The 16,005-nt window shown below is 40.9% G+C and overlaps 1 protein-coding gene and 1 long non-coding RNA gene across 4 annotated transcripts in view; one reads left to right on the forward strand and one right to left on the reverse strand.

Moving 5' to 3' along the window:
• USP32 (ubiquitin specific peptidase 32) overlaps positions 1-16,005 on the forward strand; it is a 217,935-nt gene that overhangs the window by 2,038 nt on the left and 199,892 nt on the right. Inside the window, exon 1 of one of the 3 annotated variants that reach the window (XM_035720943.2) lies at positions 7,975-8,213. The exons of the other annotated variants lie outside the window; for them this stretch is intronic. Within the exon in view, the coding sequence (XP_035576836.2) occupies positions 8,156-8,213 (58 nt within the window). The 5' untranslated portion in view covers positions 7,975-8,155. Of the gene's footprint in view, positions 1-7,974; positions 8,214-16,005 lie in introns of those variants that run through there. 3 annotated transcript variants of the gene reach the window in all.
• LOC112655582 (uncharacterized) lies at positions 5,580-7,677 on the reverse strand. The gene is made up of 2 exons (XR_003133794.3): positions 7,544-7,677; positions 5,580-7,288 (listed from the first exon to the last, which is right to left on the reverse strand). It is a non-coding gene; the product is annotated as an uncharacterized LOC112655582 (long non-coding RNA).

Genomic DNA, 16,005 nt, shown 5'->3' on the forward strand with positions numbered 1-16,005 from the left:
TCTATCAATAAATCCTGTTGGCTCTACCTTCCAAATATTATCTTGGACTCAACTTCTCACCCCTTAACCCTCCCTGCCTGGAAATCTGCAGTAGCCTAACTGGTCTCCCCATCTTTACCCTTCCTTCCTTCCTTCCTTCCTTCCTTCCTTCCTTCCTTCCTTCCTTCCTTCCTTCCTTCCTTCCTTTCTTTTTTCTTTTTAAGTAAAATCCATGTTGCTCAATGTGGGGCTCAAACTCACAACCTGGAGATCAGGAGTCATATGCTCTTCCAGCTGAGCCAGCCAGACACCCCTGTCTCTACCCTTTCATCTCTTTTCTCACTCTAGTTCATTTTCAACATATCAGAGAGATCCATTTAAAGTGTATGACAGATCTCTTCTCTATGCAAAATCCCACAATGGCATCCCATTTTCTAAATAGTAAAAGCCAAAGTCTTCCCGGAGGATGTGCCTCTAAGCATTTCCCTCAGTGTTCAGTCACACTTGCTCCTTACTGATCCTTATACCTGCCAGGATGCTCTTGCCTCGTTGCCTAGGATATCCACAAGGTTTACTCCCTTGTCTCCTTTAGATTTTGGCTTAAATATCACCTTTTGGCTCCTCTCTGACTATTCTATTTTAAATAGCAACCTTCATCTTCATGCTATTTAAATAGCAACACTTCCTATCTCCTTTCTCTGAAGTTTTTCTCCACAGAACTTGTTACCAATGCACTTACCGTTATTTTACTTATTTTGTCTTTCTTTTTCCACTAAAATGTAAGTTTAATAAGACCAGGATTTTTTCTTTCTTCCTTTCTTTCTTTTTTAAAGATTTTATTTACTTATTCACAAGAGACAGACAGTGAGAGAGGCAGAGACACAGGCAGAGCAAGAATCAGGCTCCCCACAAGGAGCCCAATGTGGGACACGATCCCAGACTCTGGGATCAGGCCCTGCCCCGAAAGGCAGACGCTCAATTACTGAGCCACCCAGGCATCCCTGACCAGGATTTTTTCTTTGTTTAATTCCATATCTTCAGTACCTAGGACAATGCCTGCTATATATTAGGCACTTTGCACTTGTTGAAAGAGTGAATGAATGGCTGATTTCTTACTTTGTCTTCGAGACTCCCATCCCCCAAGGCTTCCCTCCCTCCCCCATTCCTTTATTTTGGACTCTCCCTATTTTCAGTTCCTATAATATACTATATTTGTCTTGATCATAGTACTTCCTAGAGCTTTAAAAAGAATCCTTTTTGTATACCTTAGGGTTTAGCACAGTCCCTTGCACACAGAAAATGATTAAATTTTAAAATGAATTATTTGCAACATTTATACCAAATACAGGGCAGTGAGAAGATGTTAGATAGACATGAGTGAGAAACTTCTCAACTTCCTCTGTTTTTATATGAATTTCCTTCCTTTTTCAAAGAAACCCAGATTTGATTCCGCCCCCACCCCTTGTATGCCAGTAGGTGAATATAATTGCCGAAAAACTTTTGGCCAAATACTATTTTATAGCTTTCAAATCCTTTTGGAGGAAAATATTGGGATTTTTAAAAATCTTAACTGTTGCATCAGGACCAACCAAGCAAAAAATTTTATCTAAATCTTGATCACAACTCACATACTGCATATCTAGCTTCACCTACTAACTGCTTTGAAGACTAATGATTTACCCTATCATCACTCCCACTGTGAATGTCAGAGTTTTTGAATTATACCACAATTACTAGCTATTAAATACCTACATGTGGGCAGGTACCTCTCTGTATCAGAATTTTTGATTAACACATATTTTTTGAGCAGTTTTAGGTTCACAGTAAAATTGAGCAGAAAGTACAGAGGTTTCCCATATAACCCCTGTTCTCACACATGCATAGCTCCTCCCATCAAAATAATATTAATCAAATGGAAGCCTGGAGTGAAGAAAGGGAGGACAATTAGACAAATAGCAAACTGCTAGTTCAGTAAAGGGTGGAAAACAGAATAGAAGCATTTATTAATAGCCAGGTGAGAAAAAAACTCAGCCTGAACCTAAAAATAAAAAGATTTGAGCTGGCAAGAGAATGTACATTTCAAGAGATAATAAGATAATAGGATTTAAGAACTGGAAAAAGCCTGATTGAATTTAAATCCTCATCTACTAGACAAAGAAATCAAGGTCTAAGGTATACAGCTAGAGTTGGCATTTCTCAAACATCTAACAAAGCATATTAGCTGGACTTCAGATGACTTGATAAAGCTATTTATACTCTAGAAACTGAAGTAAGGCACAGCTTATCTGTTCAGACCCGGATTCTGTATTATTCTGTGTTTTGACTGCTGATTAGAATTCAATTAATGTACTTCTTCTTAAACTTGGAGTTTCTATTTTGATGGAAAAGACTGGCCTAAGAGTAAAATGCAGTTGCCATATTAGAAGGAATAAGATCAGATGAGGACAAAAGAGAAGCTGCTTGATTTTTCAGGAGCTAACAACAACAACTACTGTGAAACTGTCCACAATACCCATTCCCTAACCTTTGTAAACTATTAATTTCAAAGAGACATAAATACAACTTCATTGCAGTTGGGGTGGAGGAGGGCAATTTGGAGTATTATAAAAGAGTGAACGTTTACTCATAGGTTCAATGTAGTAGAAATGGTTTGCCAAGCTTGGATTGTGGTAAGACAAAAAAAGATTTTCTGAAGTAGATCTAAGTTAAAGGCCCTCACTTTGAATGTGTTACTTCTTTGCCATTCTTAGTTTTAGCTTATGTATCTTGTGAGTCAGAAGCTCTTAGGGAATGGGCGCTGTTGAAATTTTGCCAATTTTAGGCACCATTTAAGTAATGATAAACAGAAACGAGAAGCATCTTTATTTATTTTTTTAAAGATTTTTTTTTTTTTAATTTTTATTTATGATAGTCACAGAGAGAGAGAGAGAGAGGCAGAGACACAGGCAGAGGGAGAAGCAGGCTCCATGCACCGGGAGCCCGATGTGGGATTCGATCCCGGGTCTCCAGGATCGCGCCCTGGGCCAAAGGCAGGCGCCAAACCGCCGCGCCACCCAGGGATCCCTATTTATTTTGTTAAAGATTTATTTATTTGAGAGAGAAAGCACAGGAACGGGGGTGGGGGGGTGGGGGGGGAAGGAGAAACAGGCTCCCCATCTGAGCAGGAAGCCCCACAACTCAGGCAGCTGAGAACGCTGAACCATCTGAGCCACCCAGGCACCTGAGAAATATCTTTAAATGCAGCTGAGAGAATAAAATTTCTTTGGTCATTTTTTAAAAAACATTTTATTTATTTATTCATGAGAGACACAGGGAGAGAGAGAGAGGCAGAGACACAGGTAGAGGGAGAAACAAGTTCCATGCAGGGAGCCCATGTGGGACTCGATCCCCGGGGACTCTAGGACCACACCCTGGGCCAAAGGCAGACGCTAAACCACTGAGCCACCGAGGGATCCCCTCTTTAGTCATTCCTAAAATATTTTGTCCAGGTTTAAAATGAAAATGAATTTTTGTCTAGAAAACCAGGGATTCAGTTCTGTGTTGGTAGGATTTGTGATAGGTAGAGCGTAATGACAAAGATCAGTTTAAAAAGATATTAATGTGGGGTGCCTGGGTGGCTCAGTTAAGTCAAGCGTCTGCCTTCTGCTCAGGTCATGATCCTCAGGGCCTGGGATCGAGCCTTTAGTTGTTGGGCTCCCTGCTTCTTCTTCTGCCCCTGTCCCTGCTCATGTTCCCTCTTCTTCCCTTTCTCTCTCTCAGATAAATAAAATCTTTAAAAAATTGATATAATGTTAGGAAGGTGAGAGGAAATTGGCTCTCTCAGATACTCTTGATTAGAATGTAAGTTGGTCCAAATCTTTAGGCTAACAATTTGGCAACATCTACTATTAATACTTAAAAGATACATACTCTTAAACTCTGCAATTCAGCTTCTGAAAATTCCATCTACAGATACACTCACATTTGTGAAGATGATATATGTGTTAGGATGTTAATTGCAACAATGTTTGTAATATTGAAATCCTTGAAGCAATCTAATGTTCATCAACTGGTGATTGGTTACTTATACATTAAATACACAAAATTGGCACATTATGTTAAAAAGAATAAGGTAGATCTATAAATGGATATGAAAAGCAATTTGAGTGAAAAAGAAATTGCAGATCAGACTATGAAAAAAAAGGTGTGTAGTGGGTATAGTTACAGAAAATTGGAATGATATACATCTCCAGGGAATGAGACAGGGTGAAATAGAAAGTGTGACCTTTTACTTTATATATGCTTTTTTTTTACTTTTGGAAAATCTTTTTTTTTTAATTTTAATTTTTTATTTATTTTTATTTTTATTATTATTATTATTTAATTTTATGATAGTCACAGAGAGAGAGAGAGAGAGAGGCAGAGACACAGGCAGAGGGAGAAGCAGGCTCCATGCACCGGGAGCCCGATGTGGGATTCGATCCCAGGTCTCCAGGATCGCGCCCTGGGCCAAAGGCAGGTGCCAAACCGCTGCGCCACCCAGGGATCCCCCTTTAAAAAAAAAAAACAAAAACATAGAATATATACTATTTTCATTAAAAATAAAATGGTAAAGTTATATTTTCATTTACTCTAAAATACATGTATTTAAAAAATACAACACAGTAACCACATCCTCATATTGTGTCATTACAAGGCAAGAAGTATATAATACTGGGGGAAAAAAACAATTTTCTTACCGTATAGTCATGTTTCATACACTGTTGGCCCCATTTTGTGGCAGTCAAGTTATACATAAATTAGGTGGTGTTGCATAGCTTCTTTATTGTATTGACCTCCCTGCCTATGACCTAAGCTTCTTTAGCAAGTCCTAAAATGACTCTATCCTACTCCTATGTTATTTCTTTGGGAGTACAAACTGAGGAACATTGTCATTTAGGTTGCTCAACTGGAAGTAGAAATTACATGGCAATCTCCCATGCTTTAAATTTTCATATGGACAAGTCTTTCACAGGCATGTAATTATAGTTAAAACAATGGTTCCCCAAGTGCAACCTAATGCTTAATGTCAGGTGGCTGGCCAACTCTTCAATAGATTAAGTGAAATACAATGAAAGTGAACAAACTAAATGATTAATAGAATTCCTTTCAGCATAAGCAGACTTTAGATTTTCTACATCATCAAACTTAAGTACTGTGTCAATTTTAAGTTATAGAGGGATATTTAACATTTGACTGCCTGATACTGTGTAATACAAACCAAAAGGCAGGTTTTAATCCCAGTTTAACACTTAAAATTCCCATCAGGCATAACTGTCTGCTTCACTGCCTTCAATAATATGCTTAATTTAACTCAGACAAAGGAGAAATACTATTTCCTAGCTTGCTATTTCAATTCACAATTTTGAGAAGTGTTTAATCCATGGTAAACTCTGTGATTGGTATGAAAATTTTTATGGCCCTATGGGAAGGCATGCCTGAAACCATGGAGGAAATTTTAAAAGTTGTGTGTTACTACTGCTGTAAATCTTTCATTATAAAGTTTATAATCTATTCTTTCCTGAATATTTTATAATAATTTACTATCATGCCATAGATTAAGTCCAACTCTTAGTCCAACCTTTTTTTTTTTTTTTTAAGATTTATTTACTCATGAGAGACATAGACATAAGCAGAGGGAGAAGTAGGCTTCCTAGACATAGGCAGGGGGAAACCTGATGCAGGACTTGAACCCAGGACCTCAGGATCACTACTTGAGACAGAGGTAGATGCTCAATCACTGAGCCACCCAGGCACCCCTTAGTCCTATCTTTTAAGCGGGCCAGGTACTACAAAGAGTTAAAACAATCTGCCTCCAATTCCTCTGTAAATCAAATGGGTAGATAATCACCCAGGCTTATCTTTTGTACACCAAGGTTCCTTTTAGGTATTATTTGGGATAGTAGTAATACTTAGGTATGCTGCAGTCGATCTCTTAGGGGGTCTTTTCCCCTTCAGCTGAGCCCTTAAGATTCACTTCCCATTAATTATGATAATCTAACTGCAGATGACAGAGTTGTTTTGTCTGGAGACTTCTGTCTATACCAAACTAATGATCTGGAAATTAAAGGCTTTGGAGTACATTCCCAACCCCTTCATTCATGACCTTTTAGTAATGAAACTAATCTGAGGTCTTAAAATTAACTGCCTCATGGTGAACTGGAAAGGGCAGCACAGTGACTAATGCCACGCTGCTAATCTGGTCTGCCAGGAAAGGTGAGTGGAGAAAACAAGAGTATTGCCTTCTTTCTCGATCGGGGCATATTCTAATCTGTTGGTTTTAGGAACTAAAATCCTTTTGCTAGCTCTGAATTACCTAACTGGCACCTCCCATCTAATCTCATCCAAATGGTTATTTTTGAAAGTTATTTCCTTATCCAAAAACTTTACATTGTGACTTTGAGGGTGAAGACTAACAAAAACAAATTGAATAACCTTAAAAGGCGAGGAATTGGAGTCAACTGTGTACCTACACACAGACACCTATGCACATATATGTGTGTCTGTGTACATATATACACTCACCAACCGTCTTGTGTAGGCAAAAATCCTTGTGTAACTCCCCCCAAACCTTTACTAATAGCCTACTGTTGATTAACCAGAACCTTGCCAGTAACAGTTAACACAGATATTGCGTGCTATAGGTATACTGTATTCTTAAAATAAGCTAGAGAAAAGAAAATGCTAAGAAAACCATAAGGAAAATATATTTACAGTACAATACTGTATTTTTTTTTTTTTTACAATACTGTATTTATGGAAGAGAATTCACATACAAGAGGACCCATCCAGTTAAAATCTGTGCTCAAGGGTCAACTATACCACATCTATTCATCTGTCCATTGATGGACATTTGGGTTATTTCAACATTTTGGCTGCTGTGAATAATGGTCTATAAATGCCCTGCATAAATATGTCCCTGCATCCAATCCTTTTGGTACAAGTGGAATCTTGGGTCACATAGTAAATCTGGGGGATTCTGACACATAAAACAGAGACAAACCCAGAGGACATTGCGCTAAGTCAAATTAGCCAGACATGAAAGAATATATTCATACTGTATGAATCCATCACGAGGTACTTTAAAAATGGTAAATTCTGTTGGTATTTTACCCCAGTAAGAAAAAATTTTTTTTTTGAAACGCAAGGATCTCTCCGTTGTTAAGCCTCACATCCCTGGTGGGGAGCAACTCTCGGGAGTCGCTACGCCTTTTGCACAGTAGCTTCCAGAGATTCTGCACAACAGGCAGGCTCACGGCCGGGAGGTGAGCTTGCGGACAGGAAACAAAACCTAGAGTAGTCAACGTGGGTGTGCAGGGGGGAAACGGATAACGTGAAAAGATACCCCAAACTTCCCACGAGGTTCATTTCCCTTAGGGATCTCCCCACCAGGATTAAGAACGCTTTCGTCACAGGAGATCCCTGAGAGGCTCTTTCCCTTCACGACTCCCTCCCAGCCAAAACTTCCCATAACGTTATAGGAGTTTCTCCCCAGCCCGCCCCATCCTCACTGCACCCCTCACACCCCGGTTCCCTAAGATTCTACCCAAGATGGGGCCTGTCCAAGGACAGACCAACCGCCGGTCGCTCCGGCCCCGCCCATCAGACGCCAGAACGGGTGGGCGGGAGACTCAGCCCCTAACGCTCCGGAAGTTGCCCCCTCGGGTGGGCGGAGGCTCCCGGGCCCTGCGGCTCCGGATTGGCGGGAAGCGGGGATATGATGCGTTACGCGCGGGATCCGGCCACTCCCCTACGCTCCTGCGCGCCGAGAGCGCGGGGCGGGGCGGAGTGTGTGGCCCCTGGCGGCCATTACCCGGAACAATCCCCGGCCTCGGGTCAGGTGACCCTCGGCGGGGCCGGCGGGAGGGGGGAGGGGGAGGGAAGAGGGCGTGAGGAGGAAAGGGAAGGGAGGAGAGAGGAGAAGGGCGGAGTAGGAGGGAGGGGAAGGGGGCGGGGTGGGAGCGGGTCACGTGATTCGGCATGGAGGCGGCGGCGGCGGCCGGGAGGAGCTGCCGGGGCAGAAGCCGCACTTGTTAGTGTTGGGGGAGGCGGGGGCTGGGGGACGCCGACACCGTCACCCGGGGACGCCGAGTCGTGGGCGGGAGGGGGGTGGGGGCGAGATCAGGCTCCGACCCCCGGCCGAGGGGATGAGGGGAGCATGGGCGCCAAGGAGTCACGGATCGGATTCCTCAGCTACGAGGAGGCGCTGAGGAGAGGTGAGGGGGGAGGGGTCTGGGCGAGCTGTGGGGGAGGCCAGCGACGGGCTGCCCCGAGGGTGGGTGACCGGGGAAGGGGAGGGGAGGTTGAGGGCGTGGGGCGCCAGAGGCGGATGGGAAAGGAGGCCAGCGACGGGGAATGTAACTGGGGGAGAAGGGTCGGGTGGGAGCGGTGTTTGGGAATTGGGACCGTATGGGAGAGGGAGCAGCAGCTTTCCCAGACAGACGGGTATCTGGCGCTGGTTGGGAAATGCCCGTGCTCTTTGGTGGCGTTGTTATGCTGGATGTGTCCAGGGAGGTCTTCCTCTCCCTCCTTTCTTGGGTGGCACCAGCCCTTCCAGCCTCCCTCATCCTTTACTGCCATTTTCTCCTATCACTCCATAAACCCCGACAACATCCTAAGCTTGTCCCCAGCAGCCTTGGTCAAGGAAGGGAGAGGGGAGGCGGCTGCACAGCCGTCTTCTCTGTCTGCTACTGACAGCCCCTTCCAATTGCGAAGTCTCCGCCTTTTCCGAGGGCCTCTGCCAGCCTCTAGGGGGGCAGTCATCGTGCACTCTTGCCACCCGCCTCACCCCTCGAGCGACTGACTTTGATAAGAACGACCTCAAATTAAGTTGCATTGGAGGTGAGATGAGACTGGACAGCTGGTGTTGCCACAAGACCTTGTCTTAGATTTCCTCTCCTTAGACGTTGGCCAGAGCCTTACATTGCACTTGATCCCCAGTTCTCGCCCCCTCCTCCCGGTAAAATGGCATATTCGGAAACCCAACATTCTGATATTGTGTTATAGCTCCCTTTAGAGACCGGCCCTGCTGCCAGTCCTCGCCTGCTGCTTACTGGCTCTGATGCACAGTGTTAACAGCCCCAACCCCCTACCACTTACTCTGATACTGCTGTCCGTGATCACTAAAGCACACGCTAACTGGAAGTGCCTATTGCATGCAGTTTATGGCCGGAATGTGACTTAATTTTTCATGACGGGATTGGAGTATGTGTGTATGTATGTATTTCTTTTCGGACATTTAATGGATCTTCTCTGTAAGAAGTGAAACATTTAAGCAGGTTGGATGCTTGGCATTATTGTTAACAGGTTTGTAAGTCAAGAAACCAGCCATGCTCCAGGTGATAGTTTCAGTAGCTAAGGATATAAAAATAAAAACTGGATTAAAAGACAGGCATTCAAAATGAGGATTTAGTAAGTGACCTCTTGTTGATATGTAGGAAAAAATATAAATTCAGAGGGACATCACCGGAAAATAGGTACAGAATTTAGGTGTATTCATTGTGGCCTGACCAGAATAACAAAAATATGCTCTTTATATCTTTTCTTTTTTTCTACAGAACAGTGTAATGATTGTTCCTATGGACAATATCACTTGAACTTTTTTCTCAATATGAGAAATATTCCAAATTCTTGATGTGTTTCCAGCTTTAGTAGGCTAGTCATTTCCGGGATGCTGTCGAGCCTGACAGGTCTGGGCTCAATTAGGCAATGGCTTACATGGCATGAAAGAGGACATCAGTCAGATTGGTTTACAGCTTCATGGTTCAGAAATGTTCAGTTTCTTAAGTTTGGGGGTGATGTAGCTGGCATTAAGGGAATTCTAAAATTTAACTTTTATTAAACTACCTTGCTTACTCTCGTATCAAACTAAGATGTTAGCACCTTTGTAAATATAAATGAAATTAATAGTTGGTGCATTTTAAACTGCTTTAATTGAAGGTCTTTGCTCAATTTATTAAATTGAATTTTAAAAAGAATATTTGAAGAGGTGGCAAAAATATTTGTTAAAACCTTTTTAAACTATTCTTGGGATAAGTTTATGTTTTATCAGTTTTACCCCAGAGGAAAATAAAAGCAAGAGAGAAGCTTGTTGATAAATAGTATTTCTAGATATAAACCAGGAGCTTTTTAAAAAAAGTGGATAATTTTTTGAACCTACTGTTTACTGTAGTAAATATCAGACTTTATTTATTTTTAAAGATTTTACTTTTTTGTGAGAGCGTGCACACGTGATGGGGACAGGCGAGAGGGACAGAGGAAGAAGGAGAAGGGGACTTACTGCTGAGCAGGACCCTAGGGTCATGACCCAAGCTGAAGGCAGACACTTAACTGAGCCACCCAGATGCAGGGTGGCTTATAGAATTTTTAGTTTTTTAAGATTTTATTCTCTTGAGAGAGTGAGCACCAGAGGGGGGAGGGGCAGAGGGAAAGGGAGAAGCAAAGCTGACTTAGCTGTGATCAGGGAGTCTGACTCAGTGTTCTCCAGGCTTGATCCCAGGAACCTGTAATCATGACCTCAGCCTAAGGCAGATGCTTAACTGACTGAGCTACCTAGGGACTCCAACTATAGAATTTCTTTTACTAAGATAATAGAAAGATTTTTTTTTTTTATTTTTTTTTTTTTTATTTTTTATTTTTTTTTTTTTTAATTTATTTATGATAGTCACAGAGAGAGAGAGAGAGAGAGGCAGAGACACAGGCAGAGGGAGAAGCAGGCTCCATGCACTGGGAGCCTGATGTGGGATTCGATCCCGGGTCTCCAGGATCACGCCCTGGGCCAAAGGCAGGCGCCAAACCGCTGCGCCACCCAGGGATCCCCAAGATTTTTTTTTTAAAGATTTATTTATTATAGAGAGAGAGAGGCAGAGACACAGGCAGAGGGAGAAGCAGGCTCCATACCGGGAGCCCGATGCGGAATTCGATCCCGGGACTCCAGGATTGTGCCCTGGGCCACAGGCAGGTGCCAAACCGCTGAGCCACCCAGGGATCCCCTATAGAAGGAATTTATATAAAGCTTATGATAGAGCTAAAAAATGGTTTGGGAAATTTGAGGGAAATGTGAAGAATCTAAGTAGGTACTGAAACCTCTGGTAAGTAATTAAGACTTACCAGGTGAATGTAAGGTGAATGGGGGTGGAGGATAGGGAGGGGATTGGACACATTGTAGGTTATGTGAATCACTATACAAGTAAAAAGCTTGATAAACTACTGAAATACCTATCCCCTTGGCTTTATTTGAAATTATTAAGCAGTAAATAATGCCCAACCGTAATTAGGTAGTATTAAAAAAAATAGTCAACCATATATTACTGGAAACAGACATGGAATTCCGGGCAGTTTATCTTCTAAAATGGAGCCTTGGAAATGGAGTGTTCTGTTAATGACAAATAAGGCTTACTGGTCCTAAGTGAAGGGCAGTCTGGTGACTTCTCATTTACATTGCAGAAGCTCTAGAAATTAGGAAGATTGGTATTGTATGCCATTTTGGCTAGACTATGTCAGTTATGTAAATATTAATAGTTTTCTTTTTTTTAAATTTTTATTTATTTATGATAGTCACAGAGAGAGAGAGAGAGAGAGAGAGGCAGAGACACAGGCAGAGGGAGAAGCAGGCTCCATGCACCGGGAGCCCGATGCGGGATTCGATCCTGGGTCTCCAGGATTGCGCCCTGGGCCAAAGGCAGGAGCCAAACTGCTGCGCCACCCAGGGATCCCCATATTAATGGGGATTAATTAAATAATTAATAGACAACTATTAAGTTTTCTGAAAGCATACCTTAAAATTTTTTTTTTAAGGTAGACATATTAGCAGTAGCTTTTATTTTTGGTATCTCTGTATATATCTGTCATGTCTTGTATGAACAGAAATAGGCTGTTCCTTGAAGGCTTGGCCCTTGCTTAGATTGCATGTATTTCCTCAAGTTTGTCTACTGTACTTCATGGGTCCTGAGAATTTTAGCAGCTATGTTCATCTGTTTACTTCACTTCCTCTTGCATCTAAGTTTGTGGCTTGTGTATTCCTAAAAATATATTCTAAATGCTTGGAACATAGCATTAAAAAAAAATTGAATGAAAGATGAGTTGCAGTTTAGAGTATTTCAGAACTCCAAGAAACCTTAAAAACCTCCAGTTCTTTAGTTCTTCTCTCCTTTTCATCATTCTGGAAACAGAATTATAAGGCTTTATTTTCTTCCCCCCAAGAATTGGCTGAATTGAAATTGTCCTTAGCTTTTAAACTGTGTTAATAAAATATAGTGGGTGAATTTCTTCTAATCCCTTTAAGAAAAATTTGGCACTTAAATTAGACTAAGTATAAGTAGTTGGGTGATGAAATATAGCATGTCAGAAATTATGCTGTGGTTTAATGTTTTTGAGTGCTCCTTTGCTCATTCATCCAGCAAATTTTTACTGAGTGCTGCCTATGACTTAGGCATCAAAGAAACAAGGATGGCTTACTCTCTGTCATTGAGGGGTATAAGCTGGGCAGTCCAATGAAGTGTGTATACCTCAGGGTGTATTCAGGACTATCCATGGGATGTAGGAATAAAATAGTAAAACTTCTTTTTAAAGTTCTATTATTTATATATTTGATAATGGACAATATTTTCAAAAAGTAATATATATATTGTTTATAAATGATCAGCATATAGTATGTAAATGCCACAGTGCTATATATAGAAGGAAGTGCTATAGGGATGTAGAGTGGGTGTTGGTGTATTGGCCTGAAAGTGCCTAACACTACTCATTTTTTAGTATGTGCTTAATAATTGTGTTAAAGAACTTAATTTCATCATCACTTAAAGGTCGTTGTGTTTGGGATCCCTGGGTGGCTCAGCGGCTTGGTGCCTGCCTTTGGCACAGGGCGCGATCCTGGCGTCCCGGGATCGAGGGCTCCCGGCATGGAGCCTGCTTCTCCCTCTGCCTGTGTCTTTGCCTCTCTCTCTCTCTCTATGCCTATCATGAATAAATGAAAAATTAAAAAATCTTAAAAAAAAAAAGGTCGTTGTCTTTGCTAGTGGGATAATTAAGTATGTAATAGTTGAAGATTCCAGTAGTTTTTTTTTCACTTATTATCCACCAGCCCTCATATGTCAATGTTTTGACTCCCCAACCAAAATTTTATTCACCAAGTTTCATAGGTATTAATATTAAAATTTTACTGATATTACACTGCCTATGATGTGAGGTTAGCTGGTTTAGCATAATATATTGTTGTATAAATGAAAATTTGATTTCATAGTTGGTACCTTCTGGTATGCACTATTCTCACTTATTTGCCTTCGTTTGAATTTATTAAATATACCAGTCAGCTTTCTTGCATTAGGGTGAAATTGCAGGTTTTTGGTTAAGCCATTTACACGTATACCTAACCAGCTGTTATTATACGTAAAGAGAAAAATCGGGCAATTTTAAGTTAGTCTGCTTATATGTAGTCACCTAAATAATCACACAGGTGATGTTCTTCATAATTTCCAGTTTGACACTCCGTACGGAGTGTTCATGACAAAGCAGAGATAAATACACCAATGAACCCTGGATTTGGGGAGGATGAACAGAATGAGGTGACATCACTTGATGGTTAATGGCCTCCCCATTTACCAAACTGGACAGCTGTTGTTTGTTTTTTCTTGTTCATTGTTTGTCTTTGTGCTTGGTTAGAGAGACTTCACAGTGACAGCATTCAGGGTTGCCTTCCAGAAAGATGTGTAAGTACCTAGAGTTGGGAATGTGGTGACCAACCAATCGTGAGATGTTTTCTCAGGAGAAAGAGAAGATTTTAGGCATTTGATTGCATGGTAGGTCACAGGAAAAGTTAGAGAAGTGATTATTATTCTTGCTGTGACTGTAGGAAATCCATTTTTGGATTTGAAGTACTAGAGATTAATGCTGAGAGCTGGATTAGAAGCTTTGATGTTAAGCTGCAGAGGTGGAGAGATTTTATTTATGAATTAAAAGTTGGTGCTTTGATTTGGGACAACATAGATAGAGCTAGAGGGTATTATGCTAAATGAAACAAGTCAGAGAAAGGCAAATACCATATGATTTCATTTATGTGTAGAACTTAAAAAACAAGTGAGTAAACCAACAGCAACAAAGAACAATAGATTCATAAATACAGAGAACAAATTAGTGGTTGCCAGAGAGGAGAAAGGTGGGGGAATGGGTGAAATAGGTGAAGGAGATTAAGAGGTACAAACTCCAGTTATAAAATAATTAAGTCATGGGGATGGAAAGTACAGCATAGAGAATATAGTCGATATTGTAATAGCTTTGTATAGTGGCAGATGTTAACTACAGTAATCATGGTGACCATTTTGTAACGTATGTAATTGTCAAGTCACCTAAAACTAATATAATGTATGTCACCTATTCTCTGATTTAAAAAATGGTTGATGGGGCAGCCCGGGTGGCTCAGCAGTTTGGCACTGCCTTCAGCCCAGGGGAGGATCCTGGAGTCCCGGGATTGAGTCCAGCGTCGGGCTCCCTGCATGGAGTCTGCTTCTCCCTCTGCGGGTGTCTCTGCCTCTCTTTCTGTCTCTCAAGAATGAATTAAAAAAAAAAAAAAAAAAAAAAAGGTTGATGGTCTGATAAGTACTAAGTACTTAGAAGACTTAAAATGGAACTGAGAGTTCTATTCATATAGTATCCAGAAAACATGGCTTCTTTGTTTAGGGCTTGTTTATGCTTCTGCTTTTACCTTTTGGGCTTGATGATAAATGTGTTTAAATTGAGCCAGTCTAAGGGTGCCTGGAGGGTGCAGTCCTAGGAGCATGTGACTCTTGATTTCAGGGTTGTGAGTTCAAAGCCCATGTTGGGTGTAGAATACCTCAATAAATAAACAAGATCTGCTTTAAAAAAAATAAATAAATTGATCTGTTCCACCTTTTTACTGTATGCTAATCAATTATCTTCTTTCTCTTATCTAATAATAAAGATCTCTTGGAAGTCAAGAATGGATAATTAATTACTGACAAAAGCCTGATAAAACCAGTATAGTATTTACTGTTAAAGTCAGAGACCTATCTATTAGAAGATCTATTCAAAGATGAAGGCCTTCTTTAACACCCTTCTTTATTAGGGATTTAGTATTCATTAACATAAGGCTCTTTTTATTTCAGGGAAAATCTCAAGTTTATCATTATTTTGTAAACAAGGTTGGAGTCCTTGATATCGGACTGCATTAAAGGAAAACTATGCTAAAGTGAAGTTTTACAGAGAAATTTTCCAGCTTCTCTTTCATTTCCATGAAGTTACATTGTCTCAGTATTGTAGCCCTAGAGAGAAAAGCCTTTTAAGGCTTCTTGTGGTTTCTTGCCTTTTTCTAATGACTCTTGAAAGACTAAAGAGGTTCTTTTATGAAAAGGACCCTTCTATCAAGCAGTCCTCCCCTGGTGTTTTTTCCACCTAAGTAAATGCTACCACTATTGGAACATAGTTGCTAAAACCAAGAATCTGTAGACTTGCTCAGTTCTTCCTTTTATTTTGCCATCTGACTTATCTTCTTATCCCCAGTGTGAGTCTGTCATCCAGTTCTGTTAGTTTGGTATCCAGTCTAGTCTGTTACCTTTGATTCACTTTCATTGCTACTACTTCTAGTCCCAGCTGCCATGGTCTCTTGCTAAGATACCATGCAGTGGTTTTCTAGTTCCACACAACAGCCAGTATAATCCTAAAATTCAAATCAGATCCTGTTATTCCTTTCCTCTCAGCCTGGAAAGGCTGCTTACAAATTTTCACAGGTCTGGCTCATCATTCTTCACACCTGAAGTCTGAACTCTTATGGTCTCAGTGAGGCCTTCTTTTATCTTTTATGAAGTGTTCTTCTGTCAGTATTGCACTATTCTGTATGGTTCATTTATAGCTTTTATCATAATATATAAATTAACATGTTTATTGTCAGACATGATGACGAATCTCCAGTGCCAGGATAGATGCAGTGCTGGGTATATTTTAAGTGCTAAGTGAATATTCGATGGCTGGGTGAATGTATAAATGTATAAATGTATA

This window comes from Canis lupus, chromosome 9 (genome assembly GCF_003254725.2).
Source record: "Canis lupus dingo isolate Sandy chromosome 9, ASM325472v2, whole genome shotgun sequence".
Taxonomy (NCBI): domain Eukaryota; kingdom Metazoa; phylum Chordata; class Mammalia; order Carnivora; family Canidae; genus Canis; species Canis lupus.